This window comes from Artemia franciscana, chromosome 18 (genome assembly GCF_032884065.1).
Source record: "Artemia franciscana chromosome 18, ASM3288406v1, whole genome shotgun sequence".
Taxonomy (NCBI): domain Eukaryota; kingdom Metazoa; phylum Arthropoda; class Branchiopoda; order Anostraca; family Artemiidae; genus Artemia; species Artemia franciscana.
In genome coordinates, this window is record NC_088880.1 from 6094111 (window position 1) to 6116946 (window position 22836).

Here is a 22836-nt window from a genome sequence, read left to right on the forward strand (position 1 = left end):
AAAAAGAATTTTTCAAAGGAAAATAAAGGCCATGTCCAACTTAAGATCAACAGAAATAAAAACCCATAGTAATTCAAACTCAAAATGATCAGAAATTACTACTAAAGCATAAGTGAAACCCAAAACGAACAGATATTATATAAGTAACCATGATAATCAAACTTACAACAGTTACTAATGAATAAAATAAATCTTGAAACGAGCAACTTAAATTGATATGAAAATCCATGTTAAAATGAAAAAATGAAAAATGAAAAAAAAATGCAAATAGACATACAACAAGTACTAATATGGATGAATAAATTAAAATTAAAACGATTAAATTGAATATGCAGATAAAGCTAAAAACGAACAAAAATGACTACAAATAAAAGTGTAACTACTGCCCCTTTCTCTAACTGTAAAAGTCTAAAGCCAACTGTAAAGTTTTTTTTTTTTAAACTAATCTTAAGAAAACCTGATGGGAGGTAATAGCTAACCTTGCAGTTGAGTTGATACTTTCAAGGGTTCAAGACCAACTTTATTTCCCTATGTTTGTATGGTTGGAGAGGGGGCTGGTGGGTGTCCGATTTACAGTCATTGAGGTCTCTGCCAAAAGGAGCTATAGTTTTTCAGTGAGTCAAAGGTACACATTAATGTCTTAGCTTTGTTTTTAGGCATAAGGATCGATTTATCCTCTTTAGGAGGGGGGGGAATTAGATCTCTAAATTTTGCCTTGGGTAGTTTATAGTTGGACAAGTCACATCCCAACCGCACTTCGAGGCTAATTATCAGGCTCTCTGTTATGCCTTTTAGTGATCTACAACTGATCTAACCGCTATGCAGAGGCATGAGGAGAAGTTGTAATCATCCTATCTCTTTATCAGCCTAATTAGTAGGACGTTTTGGCAAAATTCACTCCCCATAATCAGGTCATCTGCTATGGTAACGGTGAATTCTATTAGTCATTTTACCAGATTTCTAGAGTTTACAAGCCCTATTCAATAGAAATTGGTGCCTGTGTTACTCCAAAACTCAGATTCACGGGTCCCGGTTGTGGCAAATCTAGGAGGTTCGGATATTGGAGGTAAAACAAAATGTCAGTCGGAGATTGTCACTATTTTGACAATGATGCAAATGGTCTTGGTTACATCAGCCTGTTTAAAACTAATTGCAGGCACAGTTTGAATCGCAATTAATTACAGTGACAAGTAGTAACAGTTGCATGCAATCACTAAGATGGTCGCAAAGAGCAGCAGTCGCAGCCGTCGTTGCAAACTGGTGAAGTCGCAAGTTGTTGAAGTTGCAGTGGCAGTAGCCGTAGTAGTGAAGCTGCTGCTGCTAAAGTTAAAAGTGATAGGAGGGCAACTAGGGTACCGTCGGCCTTCTTTTCCATAAATGCATCCGATTCAAATTTTGAGATACCATATTGTTCAAAATAGTCCTAGAATCATATAAAAATGCTTCTTGGGTTGATGAAACCCCTCCTGGTCTGGAGGGATAAGAATTGTAAGTTATAAACCGGGGGCATAGAGGGTTTTATGGAAGGGATGCTAGTATAAAATTTCAAAACTCATAAAGGACGTAAAAAACACATACACTCACACTCCTCACTCAGACTCACTCGCTTACTCACGCTCATTCACTCTCTGAATCGAAGGTTAAATTTGAGGGAGCTTTTTTGTTGTTTTTATTTCCTTTTAATTTGATGCAGACTTTTACTCCCATCAGGCTGCAGTCTGAGCCTACGTCATCTCCGCTATAGCCCCTTCTATCAAGTAGGCTTGATCTCCACTTTTAGCACACAAGACACTGATCAGTTAGTTGTAATAGTAGGAATAGTCACAGCAGTAATATTGATACTTCCTGTAATATTATTAACAGTAATAATGGCAGTATTAGTAGCAGTTCTAATACTAACATATTGCATTCTGATCAGTAGAAAATCACTCTTATCAAGTCCTTGAATCAACTTAATACAATTAGCTGTTGCTATGACCTTGCTGGTATGTACTTTTGATAGCCTGTATGTTCATATACTTTTTTAAATTTTCACCTCGATACTCTTAGCCTTACAAGTAGTTCCAATAGAAGTAGTAATAGAAGTATCAGGAGTAAATGTAGCAGTGATAGTAGCAATAGCAGTAGTGTGCACATATTGCCCTTTAGTCAGATCATGTACCCCTTCAAAGTGTTCTCTGAATTTTCCAACTTAATACCCAAATCAATTCTTGAGATACGCTCTTTTGACAATGTGTGTGGACATAGCGCCTTTTGATTTAGTCCGAATTCCTCCCCAATATTGTAAATGGAATGGTGTGATAGTAGTAGTGGTGATAGTTGTAGTGGGTATTGGTAATATGCAAATATTACTTTTTTGGTCTGAAAATTCTATATTTATATGCTCAGTCATTTCTGAGTTACTCGCCCTTTATACAATCCGTATGGACATGACGTTCTTTGATTTACTTCAATACTACCCTCGGTAGTCTCAAAAAGGCTCACCTGAATGCCCTTTGTCTTCTTGAAAAGTTAAGTTCAAGTATGCATACCTTCCTCAATATCATATACTATAAGTAAACGATGAACAAATTGCCTAAATGGCAGCCTTTGCCCTGAGGACTGCGGGGAGGTTGACACCACCAAAGACATAATTACTGTTCCTTTCAACAATGCTGAACAAATAGCTCTCTTAAATTTTTGATCAGATGGGTTTTTGGGGAATGATATGCTTGGGTGGGGATGATTGCCCTCCATTCATTTTCGACTCTTAAAAAGGTCACTAAAACTTCCAACTTCCAATCGCATGAGCCCCGTCCAATCCAAAGTTTATACGACCACCATAAAAACTTATATGCCCCGGGGAAAAGCTAACAGCCCTTATCACTGGGCTCTAAGGGGTTGTGTCCACCCTGAAAACATTGTTACATGCTCTTTGGACTATTGGTATCAAAATGGCTACCTCACAATTTCGATCGGGTGCGTTTGGGAAATCGGGTGCGTTAGGGAGGGTGAGGGCTAGTTTCTCCCCATCACGATTAACTCTTGAAAGAAAACTAAAACTATAATAATATGAACCTCCTCTAAAGTTTACACGATTATCTCTTCCATAAAAAAAACTCATATGCCCCAGAGGAATAGCTTACAACCCTTACCCCCAAACTCTGGGGGCTGTGTCGACCCTAAAAGTCCTGTTATGGGATCTTTGGACTATTTTTGAACAGATGACTCTCAAAACTTCTATTGGATGCATTCAGAGAAAATAAGACATGGGAAGGTGGTAGATGCCCTCCGATTACTTTGACTCTTAAAAAGGGCACTAGAACTTCTGATTCCCAATCTTTTCCATATTACATAAAAAAACTAGTTTTTCTAACTGAAAGTAAGGAGTGACATTAAAACTTAAAACGAACAGAAATTACTCCGTATATGAAATGGGTTGTCCCCTCCGCAATCCCTCGCTCTTTACGCTAAAGCTTTTAATTGTTTTAAAAAGCAGAATTGTGGCAAAAAGTCAAACTTTAACGTAAAGAGCGAGGGATTGTGGAGGGGACAACCCATTTCATATACGGAGTAATTTCTGTTCGTTTTAATATCGCTCCTTACTTTCAGTTAAAAAAACTAGTTTTTTTATGTAATTTGTGAACGTTTTTGAATTAATACATGTTTAATTTTGGCTCTCAACACATAAATTATTAAAATGAAATTTGCATATTAATTCCTTTTTTTGGCTAAATGGCTTTCTCTTAGTTTTGATCAGAAGATTTTGAGACATAAGGGGTGGGGAAGGAGGCCTAGTCGACCTGCAATTTTTCAGTTACATAAAAAGGCAACTATAAATTTTAATTTTTAACTAATGTTTTTATTAGTAAAAAATATACGTAACTTAAGAATTAACTTACGTAACAAACTTTTATATTCTTAAATTTTTATTATGTATATGAGGGGGTTTGTACCCTCGTTAATACCTCGCTCTTTACACTAAATCGTAAGTTTTGTCCCAGTTCTTTAAGAATGACCCCTGAATCAGAAAGGCCGTAGAATAAATAATTGAAATTATAAAAATACTATAGCATAAAGAGCGAGGTATTTATTTCCTCTTAAATACCTCGCTCTTTATGCTAAAGTATTTTTAGAACCCCTCATATGCGTAATAATCTCTGTTCGTTGTAAGTTTCAATGCTACTCCTTACTTTCAATTGAAAAAACTTTTCCATGTTTAATTTTTCATTGTTTTTTTTTAGTAATTTTAGAAAATCCTGCGCCCTTTTCATTGAATTTCTGTTCCTCCATGACATATTTCTCCAAGGATAGATCCTCCCACTTAGCCCTTTCCCGTCAACCCCACCCCCAAAACCAAAAAAAAATCCCCTGAAAACGTCTGTACACTTCCCAATAACCATCATTATATTTAAAAACTGGTCGAAGTTTGTAACTTGCAGCCCCTCCCCCAGGGACTGTGGGGGAGTAAGTCATTCCCAAAGAAATGGTTATTATGGTTTTTGACTATGCGGAACAAAATGGCTATCTCAAAATTTTGATCCGTTGACTTTGGAGAGAAAATGAGCGTGGGAGGGGGCCTAGGTGCCCTCCAATTTTTTTGGTCACTTAAAAAGGGCACGAACTTCCATATTATGTAGATAGGAGCTTGAAATTATGGCTATAGGGTTGTCTGATACGCCGAATGCGATGGTGTGATTTTCGTTAAGATTCTATGACTTTTAGGGGGTCTTTCCCCCTATTTTCCAAAATAAAGCAAATTTTCTCAGGCCCGTAACTTTTGATGACGAAGACTAAATTTGATAAAACTTATATATTTAAAATCAGCATGAAAATCCGATTCTTTTGATGTATATTTTAGGATCAAAAATTTGTTTTTTTAGAGTTTCGTTTACTATTGAGCCGGGTCGCTCCTTACTACAGTTCGTTACCACGAACTGTTTGAAAAGCCTTATAAGCCATCGGGGCATAAGCTACAATCCTTTCCCTGGGGGCTGCGAGGGGGGTTGCCATCCTCAAAGGCATTATAACCGGACATTTCAGCAACACTAAACAAAATGGCTGTCTCAAAGTTTGGATTGGATGTGTTGGAGGAAATGATGAGCTGGGGGACGGGCCAGTTGTACTACGATCGCTTTGTGCTATTAAAGAGGACACTAGTCTAAACCAATTCAATTTCCAATCCAATCGATGAGCCGCTTTCGAAGTTTCAACGACAACAAATGGCTATCTCAAAATTTTTATTGGATGTGCTTGGGGAAATGATTTGCAGGAAGAGGAGACTGGTTGCCCTCGAGTCACTTTCAACTACTAAAAAGGGCACCGAAACTAGTAATTTCCAATTGAATGGGTCCCTTTTTAAGTTTCTACGACAACGCCTTCTATACAAAGGGCCCTGGTCTATAAAAAAAACGAATATAATGTATTGTCCCCTCATCGCTCTTTACTTAGGCAGCGCTATTGTACTGCCTATGATTAAAGAAAAAGTATATGCATTAACATATTTAACTACTTTTATTATAAAGGCATAGGAAAGACAGATATAAATTAGAAACATCGATATTTTAAATTATAAAAATGCTGAATACACTTGAAAATGAAAGGCTCTACAAAAAAAGAAAGAAAGAAAACTTTCCAGTCAAATTGATTGAGAAGGATGTATCCAGTATGCTAGTAACAATTCAATAATCTTCGGCTTCATTTTCGTCAGCAGTAATCTTAAGTAACCATGTTCCTCTCACTACCCCCTTAAAATGCTCCAGAAATCACCAGGCCTCGGTAGCACCTACCATGGGAATTACTCGTGTAGATTAATATTATGATGCCTGGCAACTAGCGATTGAACGCTCACCAAAATGAATTCGAAATAAAAAAATAAAATATGCTGACTGATAATAATGAAATAATTACTTTTTGAAAAGTGAAACTAAGTTCCTTTTTTCTCAAGCACTGATAATGAACTAAGTGAATCAATGAGCAACTGAGAAAAACTTTTCTTATCCATGTAATGTTTTCATTTGTCACAGTAAATAAAAAAGCGATATGTCACTCCTTTGTTGTTCTTTTATTTTGTTTTTCACCAGCATCATTAGACGTATAATCTTAGAAAGTTAAGACAGTGATCAGTTGATCACAAGGTATATGTTTCAGTGTCTTTTGGGGCCTCAGCCGTTCAGAGGGCAACCAGCCTCCTTTTAAGGTCTTGGGTATCTCAGTCATCAAAATGTTTATTTTGGGCAAAATTGTCAGGGGGGGGGGTCAAATTTAACATGTCTTTACGGTGAATTTCGTCCACACTGCCTTATTGGCGAGAGCCATAAATATATAAGATACTGTTTATATAAAAGAGTTTAATCTTTTAAAACACTAAACCGACCTGTTTACGGTGACTCACTACAATGCACGTGGTCTCAGATCTAAGTTTGACCAGTTCCTATATCTAGTGAACACAGTCGAACCGTTTATTACGAGCATCACTGAGACAAATCTTAGCCATGCCATACAGAGCAGTGAGGTTGTCATACAGGGATATGCGCTCCTCAGGCGAGATCATGAGCGCAGTGACGGCACCAAATACTGAGGAGAAGGTGTTGCTGTTTACCTACAAAGCCGTATACCACATTCATACATAAATATACCAGATTCAGAAGGCAAAGAAGCTTTGTGGGTTAGGGTGACCCTCCCAAGTAAGTCAGTGATTCTTGGTACCGTGTTTAACCCTCCAACCTGCCAGATTACTAGCTACCTTGAAGCATCCCGCGAAGACATTTGGGGCAAGTGCGCTAAGTCTGACATAATCCTCCCTGGAGACTTCAATGTCCATCATAGCATGTGGCTTCGCAGCAAAATACTGAAAAGGAGGGGTCGGACTTGCATGATCAGTCTCTCTCATACGGGCTGCAACATCTTGTCGATTGTGACACGCATCACAGCCTAAAAGAATCATCTTGTCTTGACCTCTTCCTTATAGATCACCCTGACTCCTTTAAGGTAGACACTCGTGCTTTGAAAAGTGACCATGTTGCCATCATTGCATGTAGAAACCTTCATATTCCCCCTCCAATAAAGTATATTGAAGAATCTGGTTATACTAAAGAGGTAATTGAGAAGATTTCTGAAGTTCTTAGATGGTCTCTTAACCCCGAGCTTATACGAGCATGTGAAACTTCTAAATTCTGGTATCGTATTTGGAACTATTGTGGCAGACCTCTGTTTGCTATTGTTAACGATGTTAGACTTTATATTAAGCGTAATTTTTCTAAGATTCTTAGTAAACATAAGGCAGACGTTATAGATAAATGTAGTGATAGGCTGTTAGAAAACTCTAATGACACATAGCGTTTCATTGGCAGAATGAAAGTTGAATGATAGTCAAATGACTATACCTCACCCTCTAAACATGAATGGGTCAATTATCGCACAAGTGAGTTTTCACCCCCTGATACTACTTTACAAGATGCATTTTCCTCGGCGCTGGATATAGCCTTGGGTGATTATGAATTTGGGCCAGTGTTCACGATAAACCTAGGAAAAATTATTCAATGCATTACGAAACTTAAAAAGAAATATTCATGTGGAATTGACCAGTTGTGTGCATGCATCTAGTACATGGAAATTTAAATCTGTTACACCATTTGGGCATACTGTCCCAGATAATATTTCATAGTGGGTTAGTTCCTGGCGTTTTTTGTGCTAATTGTGACCCCTGTGCCTAAGAAAGGAAAAGATAAAAGTAAATGTAGTTCGTACCGACCAATAACTGTTTCTACAGTAATTTGTAAATTATTAGAGCTGTTAGTTATTGATGAGATTAACCGAGTTTGTTCCATGCCAGACAATCAGTTTAGCTTTAAAAAAAGCTACAGCCGTGAACGTATCCACCGAAATATTGCAAATGTTCTGTTAGACGTGGAAGAAAACAAGGATATTGTTATTATGGCTGGTCATGATGTATCACAGGCGTTTGATTCAGGGATACATCCTCAGCTACTGCTCAGTGCCAGCCACCGTGGGCTTCATCGCTCAATCCTACGTGTTTACAAACACAAGCATAGTAAATTTCATGTATTTGTTAAAGTACCTGTTCAAAAAGATTTCATTGTTTCAAAAACTACCCCAAAAAACATAATTCGTGTTTGGAAAGGAATTAGGCAGGGCGGGGTTACATCGCCTCCATTTTATAATAATAGCGTGCTAGAGGCTCAGAAGAAAGTTCAGACATCATTTATTTTTCGAGGCCTTGATTCGTCACTTTTAAATTATGCTGACGATGTCCTGAACCTCAGTCGGGCCATTTCTGGCATTGAAGAAAATTTTGAGATTTTACGTCCCGAATATACGAAAATAGGGCTGAAGTTTAATGCTGGAAATAGTGAAGTTGTTTCAATTGGTATGTCACGCAATCGGTCCATCCCAAATATCGTTTATCTTGATGGTGATCCTGTTAAGTTGTCGCCAAGCATAAATTACCTTGAATTACCCGTTGGAAGTGACCTAAGGCATGCTCGAGCACTTTTATTAGACTTTCTAGGTGCAAAGCTTCGCAAGGCGTAGGGTCTGCTTGTTCCTTATAAAGCACCTTATAAAAGGAGTGTGCTTTCTAAAATTTATAACGTATTTTCTGTGCCCCATTTGTTAGATTTGTCGCCTTTTTGGAGTGTTTTTAGTACGTCAGATAAAAGAGCTTGTCGATCAATTTTCTTTCGGTACGCCAAGTTCCTACTGGGCGTACCTCTGTGGGCCAAATATCGACGTATGGTTTCTATATATGGAGTTGTTGATCCGTATGTTGTCGTCGCGGAGCGGAGATTGTGGTTTGAACAGAGTTTAGATACTTCAAATTGTTTTAGTGCCTTTTTATAATTGTTTTTTTCCTATTGAAGTTTTTTAGTGCCTTTTTATAATTGTTTTTTTCCTATTGAAGTTGCCTTTTTTTTCTTTATAATTATTTCTTTTTTCCTTTTCCTGGTATGCTCCATTTTGACATCATTGTGTGTTTATTGGGTAAATAAAGTTTCATTCATTCGTTCATTCATAAAATGAATGTCATTTTGGAATTGTAGAGGAGTAAATACCAGCCTAAATTTTTTGTAAGATTTTTTAAAAAGTATCTTCAACAGATGTGTTAGGAATTTGTGAAACATTTCTTGATGAAAATATTACATTTCAGCATTATGAAAGATATTGATTTTTTGATGTTAGTCGCAAACAGATTAGGAGGGGAGGAGTAGGTATTTTTATACGAGACGACTTTACATCTTCTTTACGTAATGATTTTATGATTTGGAATGTTTAGATGCTGTTTGAGAGTTGTGTAGTAAAAGTGAATGATGGAAGAAATACGTTTTTGGTAATTGTAGTATGTTGGCCACCATCGTCTAGTCTTCAAGACTTTTTAAAACAATATGAGTCATTGTTAGATGCTCTCACTCAACAGCACCATCCATTTTATGTAATGGGATATTTTAATGTTGATTTAATGCGTCATAAATGCTGTGACATCTAATAAGGGAATGGCATTTTTGAACATTTCATCTTTGCATAGTTTGTTACCTACTTGCTTACTACCGTCAAGAATTTGTGATAACCATGCAACTCTTATTGATAACATTTTCACATCGCAAAATTGCTTTGATACCCATATTATTTCAAACGATACGTCTGATCATTGTGTTGTTGTTTCTGACTTCACTGGATTTCTCTGCTCAACTAAACGTGTTCAATTAAATGTAAGAACACGTCGCAATGACCCCCTTGTCATTCGGAATTCTTGGCTGCGTCTGCGCTCTCATTTCCTAGGGCTGCGTCCCTCACTGCAGCAATATTTTCCTCTGTCCTTGCACTCTTTTTCCTGCCTGAATAAGTTCCCCCTGTGGCTTTAGAACGTAAGTCGACTACAGTTCCGTGCTCTCTGAACTTCATAACCCAACTATGAAAGACCATAAATGTTTAGAGTACTTGTATATTCCAAGTCAATTATGTTAGCGATGAACTTCAAAGTGAATCTGTGGACATGCCCTCTGTCCTGTAGACTATCCTCTTGTGTTTTCGTCCACCCTTCCTGTTTACCTTCCTCAGATTTCTCTAGGTACCCATTTAGGGCTGGATTGACTCTGTCTGAGCTTATAGAGTCACACCAGTGACCTCTTCCAATCCAAATAACTAGGACTTGCACTTTCTTCATTTGAAAAACTTTTAAATTGGTCAAGTAGCTACAGAAATACTAAATTCGAACAAATTCTAGTTCAGGGAAAAACACTTGCAGTAGACTTGGAAATATCAACAGAATTTTGAAATAAAATGCTCCGGAAAAGAAATATTTCAATCATGAAAGCGATAATGATCCTGCTGAAGACTCGCTAAATCCATAAGATATCTTTTTTTTATGTTGTTTTAGATAAAGTTAGTCACGAAAGGATCGTTTTGAAGAACAAAAAAAACATAATGAAATATTTGTGTATCTGGGAAAACTTCAAAATATGGAAAAAAGTGCTTTAAAAACAACCGCCTGAATTAGAATTTCTCTGTCGAATTCTAAGTTAATAGAAAATGATACACCAAAGATGAAAGGCTGACATAGAATTGAAGAAGATGAAGAAGATGAAAGAAGCATGATATAGAAATGAAGAAGACGAAAGAAATATGAAAGAAGATGAAGAAGATAAAAGAAGCATGACATAGAATTGAAGAAGATGAAAGAAGCATGATATAGAATTGAAGAAGACGAAAGAAATATGAAAGAAGATGAAGAAGATAAAAGAAGCATGGCATAGAATTGAAGAAGATGAAAGAAAGATGAGAGAAGCATGATATAGAATATTAGTTGAAGAGGTGGAAGCTTTGAAATATATTTTTCCTTACAAATTTTTTGAAAATCTGATTAAAATATTCAATTTTTTTGGGATAATGATAGTACCAAGATGGTATCATTAATGATACCGTATTGGTACCAGCCAGCCTCTAGGCCTTAAACTGCTGAGGACAGGCAGTTCAAGCAGCTCAAGCACTTCCCACAAACCAGACAGAAGGAAGATGACGAAGAAGGATTGCTAGTGTCATTTTGAAGTCAAAGGGGTGAAAGGACTGTATGCAGTCTGTATACCCTCATACAAATTCTGGAACTGGAACCCCGTGATGGAAACATCTTTGGAGGCACGTTCGTCAACAGGAAGAAGAGGTCGTAACGGACAAGTGAAGTCCTTCGACCAAAGAAGAAGAAGAAGAAAGAAGAAGAGCAACGGCATTTCAAAGTGTATTGCTCTCTGAATATTCTTAATAATACGAGTAAGTGTTGCGTCTGGAAAGAAATCATTTTCCAGGGTAAAACTATCTGAGATCGACAATGTATCAGATGGATTAAATAATTTAGCAATGATGTCGACTGAAAATGCAGACAAAAGGGAAATAAATTTTTAAACAATTTCAGCTCGGGTACTTTTCATAATTGAAAACTGTTTTCAGCTTCAAAACTCCACTCAAATCCAATTGCAAGTTTTCAAAGATCTGCAAACAGGTTACATTTCCTTAATTTCGAAAAAAACATACCATACAAGGATAATACCTTTGCTAAAGCTCTTCTATCAACAGAATCGAACGCTTGCTCACAATCTATAAAACTGAGGACGAAAGGTGTTTGAAAACTAGGCCACTTCTCAAATATCAGCCTCAGAGTAAAAACCTGGTCGACACATCCTCTACCTGTCCTAATACCGCACTGTTCTTCTCTTATAACTTTTCCTACAGCACCTATAAGGTGTATAAAGCATGATTATACTAAGTAATTTGCTACCTACAATACCAGGCTAATGCCTCTATAATAACCACACTTACTCTCATCACTTGTTTTATACGGGGATTTAATTAGGGTTTTCCTAAAATCGCTAAGTACTTCCCCTTTTTCAAAAATCATATGCATAATCTTCCGTAATTTAATTTTAACCTCACAGCCACCATATTCAAGAAACTTATCTACCACACCATAAGAACCAGGGGCATTATTTATTTTTGATTCTTTTAGTACTGTCACTAATTCTTCCTTCTCATCTAAGGTATCAAAAACGTTTTCATTTTCCTCTGTATCTTTTCCAGGAACTCTATTACGGTTTGGCAAATTCTCGAAACATTCGGTCCATCTCTCTTTAACTTGTTCCTTTATCACTAATTGTGGTCCCCTTCCTGTTTTTAATTGAGACAAGTCCAGATTAGCCACTCCCTATCAATTTATTTACATGTCATTACACTATTTTACTATTATGCTGTATAGATCTTCCAGATCGTAGGCAGTTTTATCCATTTCACACGTCCTAAGCTCATATTTTAATGCTTTCTTCACTTTCTTTACATTCATCTTTTTTCTTGTGATCTATCACTCAGATACATAAACAGTTCAAGATTCTAAATTTTTTTTTTTAGTCAGTAAAGTCTTTTAGTCAGTAAATTTTATTTTCTAATGGAAACTTCCTGATGGTCTATAAGTGCATTTAACTTTTCGAAAAAAGAAAACAGGGGTTTCTTACTCTATTAACAAAACGACGTAATAAATTAAACTTTAGCTCTCAAGGCATAGTTACCGTTTCACTAACTATGGCACGTTTCCGTGTTAGCAAGCAAAAGGGACTTTTAGTCAATGTCATAGATATACCTACAAAATAGCCAAATTGTCCGGGTTTGGGATGCAAATCGCGTATTTCTATGCAAAGCAAATAAAATACTACTACTAATAACTCACCGCAGCACCAAGCCGCCTGAGGCCAACACAGCTAGGCACGCTCCTCCTCCAATCTAATCTATTCAAGGCCTCCCTCTTTACATCCTCCCAGTAAATTCCAATTTCCTTTAAATCTTTATTTGACATCTCCCACCCCAGACGAGGACGGCCTGCTTTCCGTTTAGCCCCAGACGGATGGCCAAAAAGGACAATCTGTCGTCCTTCATCCGCAGAACGTGGCCTAGCCATCTCAACCTTTCTTTCATTGTAGCCCTAGGAAGCGTAAGCTAAGTATTAAAACCCCACCACAGGCACGCAAGTGGAAAAAAAATTGTTTCGGTAGCCTTTAATATGCTGAGCGCCTAGCAGAGATAAGCTGTAACAAAACAGCTGGTAACTACACAGAAATGTATTCTTACATACGGCTATTCTACGCTGATAGCTCAGCCACCTATTTGTACGTGCCTGTTATTTCAGATAGTATTGAAATGCTGGTTCTTCATGACTAAAGTCATGCATTTAATTCCAAATTTGATTGTTGAAATTGGTAAAGTGGAAACTTAAACAACCATATATAAACTAGTAAGTATAGCATAAGAATAGTAAGTATACTAGTAAGTAGTGGTAAAGGGGCAACCATATATTAACTAGCAAGTATAGCATAAATGTAGTAAGTATACTAGTAAGTATTGGTAAAGGGGCAACCATATTTAAACTAGTAAGTGTAGTAAGTATGTCCTGTGGTGGCGCAGTGGATTTGACCTTAGCTTGGTAATACGGGACCCAGAGATCGAATCACGCTGCAGGAATGCACTGCAGGGCCGACGCAGGGACCATAGTAGTCAAGAAGCGTCGTTAATTCTTAAATAATAATAGTGTAGTAAGTATACTAGTAAGCATTGGTAAAGGGACAACCATATATAAACTAGTAAGTATAGTAAGTATACTAGTAAGTATTGGTAAAGGGGCAATCATATATAAACTAAGAAGAGTTCCTAGTTAAGGAACTCTTTCTAGGAAAAGTCGAAAGTTTCTTGTTAAAAAACTAGGAAAAGCTGGGAATTTAATTATAAACGGAAAAGGCCTTAACGTGCAGCTGTGTAATTTTTGACAATAGCTAGTGCAAATGAAATGTGGTTAATAAATCAGCGAGCAATAAGCTAAAAATATAACAGATTAAGAAGGACTGGTTTCCTTTAAAACTGAAAAGCGTAGTCAAACTATTTAGTGTGCTTATTTATTTTAACAGTTTACCATGACAACACTGACTAAAATGTTGGACTGCCCTATTAGCTTCTTATTTTGAAACAACAAAATAATTTTTTTTTTAAATTACGATTTTCAGGTATGAATAAACCTAAGATGGGCCATGGTTGGGTGATGTTTCCATTTTACCTACTTTAATACTGAATTTTTATTTTGGTAAAGACGAAATTGATAATTCTCTACACTATCAAGAATTTTATTTGGCTACAATTCAGCTATGTATCTTTCTCAAGTATTCTTCACGAATTATATAGGTATTCTAGAGAGGAGAAAAGGGTTGGCATCAACAAGAAGAAAAGAATAATAAAAAGTTTTACTGACGGTCGATATTTTGTGTGCATAAGTAATAACATATTACTTATGTACAGTACGCACCCAACTGGGCACATTCTAGAATGATGTATTTTCCAAGCAAAATAGATAAAACAGGGAAAATAACCAAAATTCTATTTAAAATTGGGGGGGGGGATACATAAAACTGGGAAATTACAAGACATTTTTGGGAATTTAAAACCCTAAAATTCAGGGGAGGAGGGGCAAGTACAAAGTTGGGGGGAACACATAAAACTGGGAAATTACAAGACATTTTCGGGAATTCAGGGAAAAAAAATCCCTGAAAACTCAGGGAAGGAGGAGCAAGTACTAAGTAAACTCCCTATAAAGTAGCCTAAAAGGCCTCCGACCATTCACATGACCGGGTGAAACTCTAGTTGCGAGCCCAACGAGAATGTAATAAGAACGGCATTCTAGTTTATTTGTCACTCGGTATGGCTCTGAACAAAAATCTGTAAAATATTCACCAAAGAAACAAATAAAAAGAAAATATACACATTAAAACCACTTGAATTCCATCCTTTTATTAGCCGTCCAAGATACAAATCTGGGCACCTAGAAATTTATATCACTTAGTCAAGTTCACAATAGATTGGACAGTTAGTAACATCAATGAAATTCTCTCATCGGGACAAAGAATGACTACGTTCTCGATCAGCTAGTCGAAGGTTTTCGGGTAGTTTCTGGAAGAAAGGATGATGAAGAGCATCGGCAACACTGATCCTCTGTGCTGGCTCATACTCAAGCATTCTTGTGATTAAATCAAACAGTTCAGAGTGTTCATCGTCTTCTGACATCTGATATCTCTGTAAACAAAGTAAGTGTTAAGATTCGTTATTTAAAAATTCGTTAGTCTAGTTTCATTTTTGCGAATGAGGGTGGGAATTCCCACAATATTCTCTATTCCCGGAAAAATTCTAAGAGAAAGAGAGGAGAAAGAGAGAAAGCCTTTTTTCACTGTATTAATTTGGGTTCCATCTGGATTAACTGTAAACAAAGCAAGTGTTGAGATTCGTTATTTAAAAATTCGTTTTCATTTTTACGAATGAGAATGGGAATTCCAGAAAATTCCCTATTCCCGGAAAAATTCTAAGAGAGAGAGAGAGGAGAAAGAGAGAAAGCATTTTTTCACAGTATTGATTTGGGTTCCATATGGATTAGCTGCAATCTGTTTTAAATTTCATATATTTGACATGTTGTAGCACAGTGGATAGTCGCTCTGTTTGGCAATACGGAGCACCCGGGTTCGATCCCCGCTGCAGCAAGATTCGGCGAAAAGCTTGCTACTTGTCCCCGTAAAAAACACTCAGCAAGTGAAACGTCGACTCGACGCCCTATGCGCCAGCGATGGCTCAGGAGGATCTTTATCCTTTTTTTTTATTTCATATATTAATATTATTAGTCTTTTTTTTCTCATTAAAATTAAATAAAATAAACATAAATTCCAGCACCATTAAATATGTTGCTAGGTTCTACTCTCTATAAACCGTCTGGATGCTTGCATCTACCTTGTTTACTAAATATCTGTTAACCTTTAAAATTTCTAGCCCTGATAACAGATGACACTGTAATCTTCTCCGCCAAAGCCATAGAATAGAACATGAGATAAAAAAGTAAATTATACAATTTATTCAGTTCCCTCATCGCCAAAATAAGTATATATATATAAAAAAAAAAAAAAATATTATGGTATTATACAATAAAAGAAGCATATAATTTGGCAAAAAGCAACAACAAGAAAACAAATCCTAAACACAAAGATTTTAGCCTTTCACAGTTCATTATCTCTTAATTGTATGTTGCTAAATTATTTCAGAGGATAAATGAGCATGAAATTTGTTTCTGAGGCATAGCGTCCAATTTTGCGACACCTGGCTTCGGCAAAAAAAAAGAGAAAAAAAAGAGAAAAAAAGAAGAAAAGATGCAGTTAAAGATCCATCTTTAAGGAAAGTATCCCCCCTTCTCTTCAAGACCCTCTTGTTGAACAAAAGGGGGTCAAATACACACAAACAACGGATTTTTATGTCACAATCTGTCTTTAAGACAGAGGTTCTGTTATTTGATAGCAAGGTTCAAACGTTTAGTTGACAGGACGAGGGACATACAGGGTGTCAGGACAAAAAAAAAATCACATATTTAATACACTTGAGACTCAACGAATAAATAGTGAATGTACCAAAATTAATGGGAATGTAGATTTATTCCATCGACTTCACGCAAATTTTTGGAAATGCACTAACATTTGTATCACAAGTGATGGAGGTCATTTTGAATATACTATTTAAATAATAATGATTTTTAATATGATTTGAATATATACGTCATTCGATAAAAACTAACCGGAAGAATTGACATCATCTTCGACGAGTCAGGAATATTTTCACTGTATGAATGAAAACATGATGCTATTTTATTGATGACGTTATATAACAGAAAAAGACCTCATTTCGGATAGCTATTATTTGAAACTAAAAATATCCAACTATCCTGTGGGACCCAGATGACACCCTGTATATTTAGTAAAAAACGTTAAGTTGAAGAAGAAGCTTAGGCTGTATTTTATTAGTCATTCCGGGATCTAACCATCTTAACTTTACATTAACTACACAAGTTGCTTGAAACTGAAACCCCCCTGGAATCCAAGGGGTCCTAAGGAGTGATTAGGCTTACAAGGGCGGTATTCGGTAGTTATAATTGTATTGATTTCTTTTTGTCTCAAATAATATTTTTGATATTGTCTAATCTAATAGTAATACCAATAACGTTAGTGATCACAGCTTAGATACCAATACAGTTATAAAAACTCCTATCTTCGCCAAAAGAAGCTTTTGGTACGGAGCTCTGAACTTGGCGCCTCTTCCAAACCCGCGCTCCGACGCGTAGATCGTACTACAACATTATAGCTCTGAACTATTGGTATCTAAGCTGTGAATTGCTCCGACTTTTAGATTCAGACCACAGCTTAGATACCAATGCCAGTTTCCTGTCTCCAGCCGCTAGCATCGCTACCGCGCACTGTGTCCCAAAAATAAATCGAGTTTTCATAACTGTATCTAAGCTGTGATAGTGATGAAGGTCTAATGCATTAAGATGCCCGTTAAATTTCTTTAAAGTAGATTCAAAGTTACTTTTCTGTTGTTCCAGCTATTACTACTTCAGTTGGAACAAAAAAATTAGTCAAGTAAGTTTTAACAGCTTTTTATTGAACTTGGGATTCACCCTTAATCACTAGCTTCAATAAATTTCTGATATACGCTTTTCACTCTATGTGACAGCTTTGATTTATGACAAGTGAAACAGGTCCATGACATGACAGATGTTTGACAGTTGAAACAATTCCACCGTTCTAATAACTTTAGTCATTATTTCCATTAATTATGTTCAGTAAAAGTTACTACAAAATTAAGTTCAAAGCTGATTTTCGGTTGTTCCAATTATTACTACGACTGTACGAAAAGTAGTATTTAGCAGCTTTTATTAACCCTTAACCACGAATTCACCTTTAACCACTATCTTCGGAAAATTCAACATTTATCTTTTATACTCTGTATAAGTGTGGTCTATAGATTAGATATGGTTAGATAGATTGTTCTAATTACAAAATTTCTAATTTCCAAATCAGAAGTAATCTGTTTGTTCTAATGGATTTAACCATGCCATATGACATATTCTTGCGCAAACAGCTTGACTTTAAAGCCAAAGACTAATAGAGCAGAAAGCACAACTTTTTAGGACTTTTTTTTTATTTTTTCAAGTGTTTTCTCATTAAGACAAATTTCAAAGAAGGGTGGGACAGGAGAGTCTTTAGAATAACTCAGCATTAATCAAGAAATTTATTCCCGGAAACATTAATCCCAGAAGCTTATTTCAGAAAAGGAGTAGAAACACACTCCAAAATAAAACGGTAAAATCAGTTTTCATCCACGGTATCTCCGTTTTTAGATAGTGATGTTTGAAGTAATGATACTGATATTTTGTTTAGATTAACTTTTTATGTTTTTTTTCGCCATTTTCTATTTCATCTTTCGTCCATTTAAATTGTCTTGTCATACTGTTTCAACTGTAATTAGACAGGGATCGTGGATTGTTTCACGGCCCCGATTACAAAAAAAAAATGATTACAATAGTCACTTACAAGTTTACATGCAAATTTTTCATGGAAGGGGGGTGGGGATTAAAGTGACTACCAGAGAAAAAAAAAACCCTACAAGCAGCCCTAATAAGAGATTCCGTCTTTATCTTCAAGTCTCAGACTAATTCAATTTATAAAAAAGACTAGCGCCGTTTTAAAATAGATTAGGAACTTGTGCCTGTAATACCACTCTATTTATTTAGTGATTCTGGCTTCCTAACTTCCTAACATAGAACCTTTGAAGCACCCACAGAGGAGAACCCCTTCAAGAGGAGAACTCCCCCTCATATATTATAAATAAGTAAATAGCCTTGTTCATGAACAATTTTCTGAATTACTTTTCCTTTTATATCATTTTTTTTTATCCCGGAAAAGCATAAATAACTTACTAATATATCAGAGCTCTTGCAGGAAAAGAGTTCCTGCAGAACTCTTTCGTCCCAGAAAAGAGTTCTTTTCGCTTTATTTTTATTTTATTTTTTTTTCTTGAGAGGTTATGACCCACTTATCCCTGAAAAACACAAATAACTTACTTTTAAAGGTTTATAGTTCTCTCCAACATATCGTCCTGCAGAACTCTTTCCATCTTAGAAAAGAGCTCTTTTCGTCTGCACTTCTTTCGTGCAGAACTTTAATTTCGTTTTTTTTTTGCTTAAGAGGTTACGACCCACTTATCCCTGAAAAACACAAATAACTTACTTTTAAAGGTTTACAGTTCTCTCTAACATATCGTCCTGCAGAACTCTTCTCGTCCCACTCGAGTCGACCATGATAGAAGTATTTGGTCTTAGTCTTCCTTGCCATTCTATAGGAAATGGGACCAAGGATCCTTTCCATCATTGCCAAATGCTCACGGTTGTCATGAGTTTGGAACAACGTTACGCCCAAATACAACTCAAACATGATACATCCAATGGACCAGACATCACAAGGCTGTGACCACCCAACCTCTGCAATTATTAATTATGATAAAAATCATCAAACTTCAATATATAAGAAACAATTAACGTTTTCTTTTATCTTTTTTTTTGCGTACGTCTTTCAATAGTATAAAGGTCTGCTTTCAAGGGGGAATAAGAGTATTGCAAATGCAATCTGTATTTATTGGTAAATAAAACTCTGAACTCTGATATTTAAAAGCAGTTACTAAAAACTTTACATATATTTATCTGAAGAAAGCTTAAAAAGGCCATTAACTTGGAATTTTTTCGGGTCGTCCTCTAGGCAAATTTTATATTAATGAAAAATATTGTCTAAATATAACACCTTTTACGCAACGCTATATGTCATTGCAATACTATCATGTACCTTTTTTGATCCTTAAATGCATCTTATTATGACGCCATTCGCATGATCTTTTTTTTCTTTCAAAATTAAGGCTCTTGAGTATAGTCAGCCGAACGTTGCATGTCCTACCCCCCCCCCCCCCCCCGAATATTGCCATGCACCCCGGTGGGGCCTACGCCCCAAGTTGAGAATCCTAGCTCTAGAAGAACTAAAACTAAGAACTAACATAACCGAAGAACATTCATCACAAAGCTGTCTCCGTTCATCCTAAAAAAATAGTAAGTTTTAGAAATTTCATATGTTTATAAAAATTCCTTCAAACATAAAAATTCATCTGATGATAATTTTTAGCTTTTATACTAATAAAAAAAAAACTTCATTACTACCTGGTTCCTATTGAAGGCTAAAGTTGATTTAAGCCAAAACCAGAACGTATAGAAGCACCATTTATATATTTAGTATACAAATGAAAGAAATAGCACCTATAGAGCATGGCAATGCTCCCCCCCCCCACCCCCTCTCTCACTATAAGAAAGAAAATGTAACATTTGGGGAGAGGATTATATTTTTTCAGGTTCATAATACTTTGATACAATCTTTACATAGACTCAAGTCAGCTTTCCTACTCCGATAACATTCTCCTTATGTCTAACGACCATAAGACAGATATAATTTGCTGCGGATACTGTTTACACTAGGTTAACGAAGTTGGGCTCTCTGTGGCCCCTCTGAAAAGTTGTTTCCGTTTTTTCTGGACCACAGCATTCTGCAAATGCCCTATTCAGGTCGGTACCGCTTTAACCCTTGCTCCCGTTTCCCTATAATGTCTTGGTCTCCCGTTTGGTGTTTCTATTAAATCTACATGAACACTTAATATTAGCGCTTTGAAGGATTAGCTGAGAAAAACTTAAAAATTATTAACCAAGGTCAAGGGTCAATATGATAAAAGAACATCCTATCGGCTTTATAATGCGTCCTTGACGCCCCATATATTTTCCCCGACTCCTTTCCTTTTCTGAAATATTTCCACCAGATTCAGATATGGCCGAGCAACCCCCCTAAGCGGTACGCTCTTTTTGAAATTTGTGAAGATGGGGGAAGCTACTGTTCCAATTTTGTAACCGATCCGATTCTTCGGATCGGTTAAAAAAGAGAGAGAGGGTATCGTTTTGTACGTTTCTATTACACTAAATCTGATGATGCCATTTTCATTAAGATTCCATGACTTTTAGGGGATATTTTTCCCTTTTTTTCTAAAAAAGACTTGTAAACTTAAATTTTGAAAAATTTTTTCACCATATACCTCTAAGAGGTTCCGTTACCTGAGAGTGTTTTTTTTTTTATATATCCGATAACCCTTTCAACAGTAAAAGATCAAGCTAATGCAACTAGTGTGTGTTAAATTATGATTCAATAATTTTCTTTTATTGCTGTCGCTGCCAAGCAAACATATTTTGGATATCAACATATTACCATTATTTTTTTTTATTACAATAATTTTCTTTTATTGCTATCGCTGCCAAGCAAACATATTTTGGATATCAACATATTACCATTATTTTTTTCGGGTGAATCGTGTATGTGTTTTTTTTCTTCTCTAGACGATATGCTGTGGTTACATACGTGAATAAATCCTTCGCCGTTTTGTACGTCGGTTGGTATTGTAATTTTTTTTGCTTATGAAGAATGTGTTTTTTTTCTCTCTCTCTCTCTTCCCTAATATACTCCTCTAGCGTGTGCATTTTATCTAGTGTGTAAAGACGGAAGAAATAAATTATTATAATTCTTACAACAAATAAGTTTTAAGCACCAAAATGCAGAAGGTTACTAATTAACTTATAAACGTCTTAAACCTTTTGAAACGAAAAAAAATATCATTATTTTTTTCGGGTGAATGGTGTATATGTTTTTTTTTTCTTCTCTAGAGGATATGCTGCATTTATATATGTGAAAAAACTTTATTACGTGGTCGTTTGTACGTCGGTTGGTATTGTAATGCTTATGAAGGTGTTTTTTTTCTCTCCCTCTTTTTCCCCAATATACTCCTCTAGCAAGCGCATTTTATCTAGTGTGTAAAGACTGATGAAATAAATTATTATAATTCTTACAACAAATAAGTTTTAACCGCCAAAATGCAGAAGGTTACTAATTAACTCGAGAGGTTTAAGAAGGTTATTATATGTTCATTAAATAAATAATTGTGAGCAAAGGCTTTGAATTTTAACACCGTTTAACTCTAAGAGGTTCCGTTACCTGAAGAGGTTTTTTTAAGAGGTTCAGTAAAGGCCAAAAGGTAAAATGAACGTACATACGTAGGTCATTAATAACAACAATTAAAACCAGATATCCTATATGGCAATATTTTACAGCCAGAATTTGCGAAAAATCAAGGCACAAACTTAAATTGAGTGGAAAAGTTACCCGAATCAGCAAAAAGGTGCCACTCATTTGGTTTGTTAAAAAAAATTGTTAAATATCCTTTGGCTTCTTAGAAGTTATTTATCTATTTTTATTTCATTGGAGTCTATTTAGTCTACTGATATACTTAATTAATTTCGTCTATTCAATCTATTAGTCTATTTAGTTTGTTTTCTATAGTTTTTATTTTATTTATATTTTCTTTTCTTCTTTTTTGCTCTTCTCTCTGTAAGAGATTATTTTATTTTTTATTTTTTCTGAGTAAGAAACTCGTTTATCTTCCCCCTTCTTTACAGGCTAAAGAGTCTTTGGAGGAATAGTAAAATGTATTATTGCATGTGTATTTCATGATGAATAAATCTTATCTTATCTTAAAGCCAAGATAGCCCACTGAAACATTTTTGAAAAAAAAGATAACACGAAGAACAGAGGAAATTTAAAAGGAGAAGCAAATAGAAAAAAGAGAATAACTCCTAGCAGATGACAACAATCTCAGTCTTCAAAGTAATTTAGGAGAATTATCCTCCCCTAAAACAAGGCACATAAAAAAAAAATGAAAAAAAAATTGAACAAACCCAATATAACTTCAGGCGCTCTGTAGTGTCTTGTGGAAACAATAGTTGAGTGATGTTCGTGGTCGAATGTTGCACTTCCAAAATCAATCAATTTGACATCCGTTCTTTTAACACGTCGAATGTCCCGTTTCTGAAATATA

At 35.9% G+C, this 22836-nt stretch overlaps 2 protein-coding genes across 27 annotated transcripts in view; both read right to left on the bottom strand.

The window, feature by feature from the left end:
- Positions 1-22836, bottom strand: part of LOC136038542 (repetitive organellar protein-like) — a 223826-nt gene that overhangs the window by 100751 nt on the left and 100239 nt on the right. The window contains exon 1 of one of the 20 annotated variants that reach the window (XM_065721696.1): positions 5890-5938. The exons of the other annotated variants lie outside the window; for them this stretch is intronic. The gene's annotated coding sequence lies outside the window, so the exon portion shown is untranslated. Of the gene's footprint in view, positions 1-5889; positions 5939-22836 lie in introns of those variants that run through there. 20 annotated transcript variants of the gene reach the window in all.
- LOC136038540 (dual specificity protein kinase CLK2-like) overlaps positions 14682-22836 on the bottom strand; it is a 56100-nt gene continuing 47945 nt past the window's right edge. For all 7 annotated transcript variants that reach the window (XM_065721665.1, XM_065721666.1, XM_065721662.1 and 4 more), the window contains exons 8-10: positions 22697-22826; positions 19116-19366; positions 14682-15090 (exon numbers count right to left, since the gene is read on the bottom strand). In XM_065721665.1, the coding sequence (XP_065577737.1) occupies positions 14908-15090; positions 19116-19366; positions 22697-22826 (564 nt within the window). In that variant the 3' untranslated portion in view covers positions 14682-14907. The remainder of the gene's footprint in view (positions 15091-19115; positions 19367-22696; positions 22827-22836) is intronic.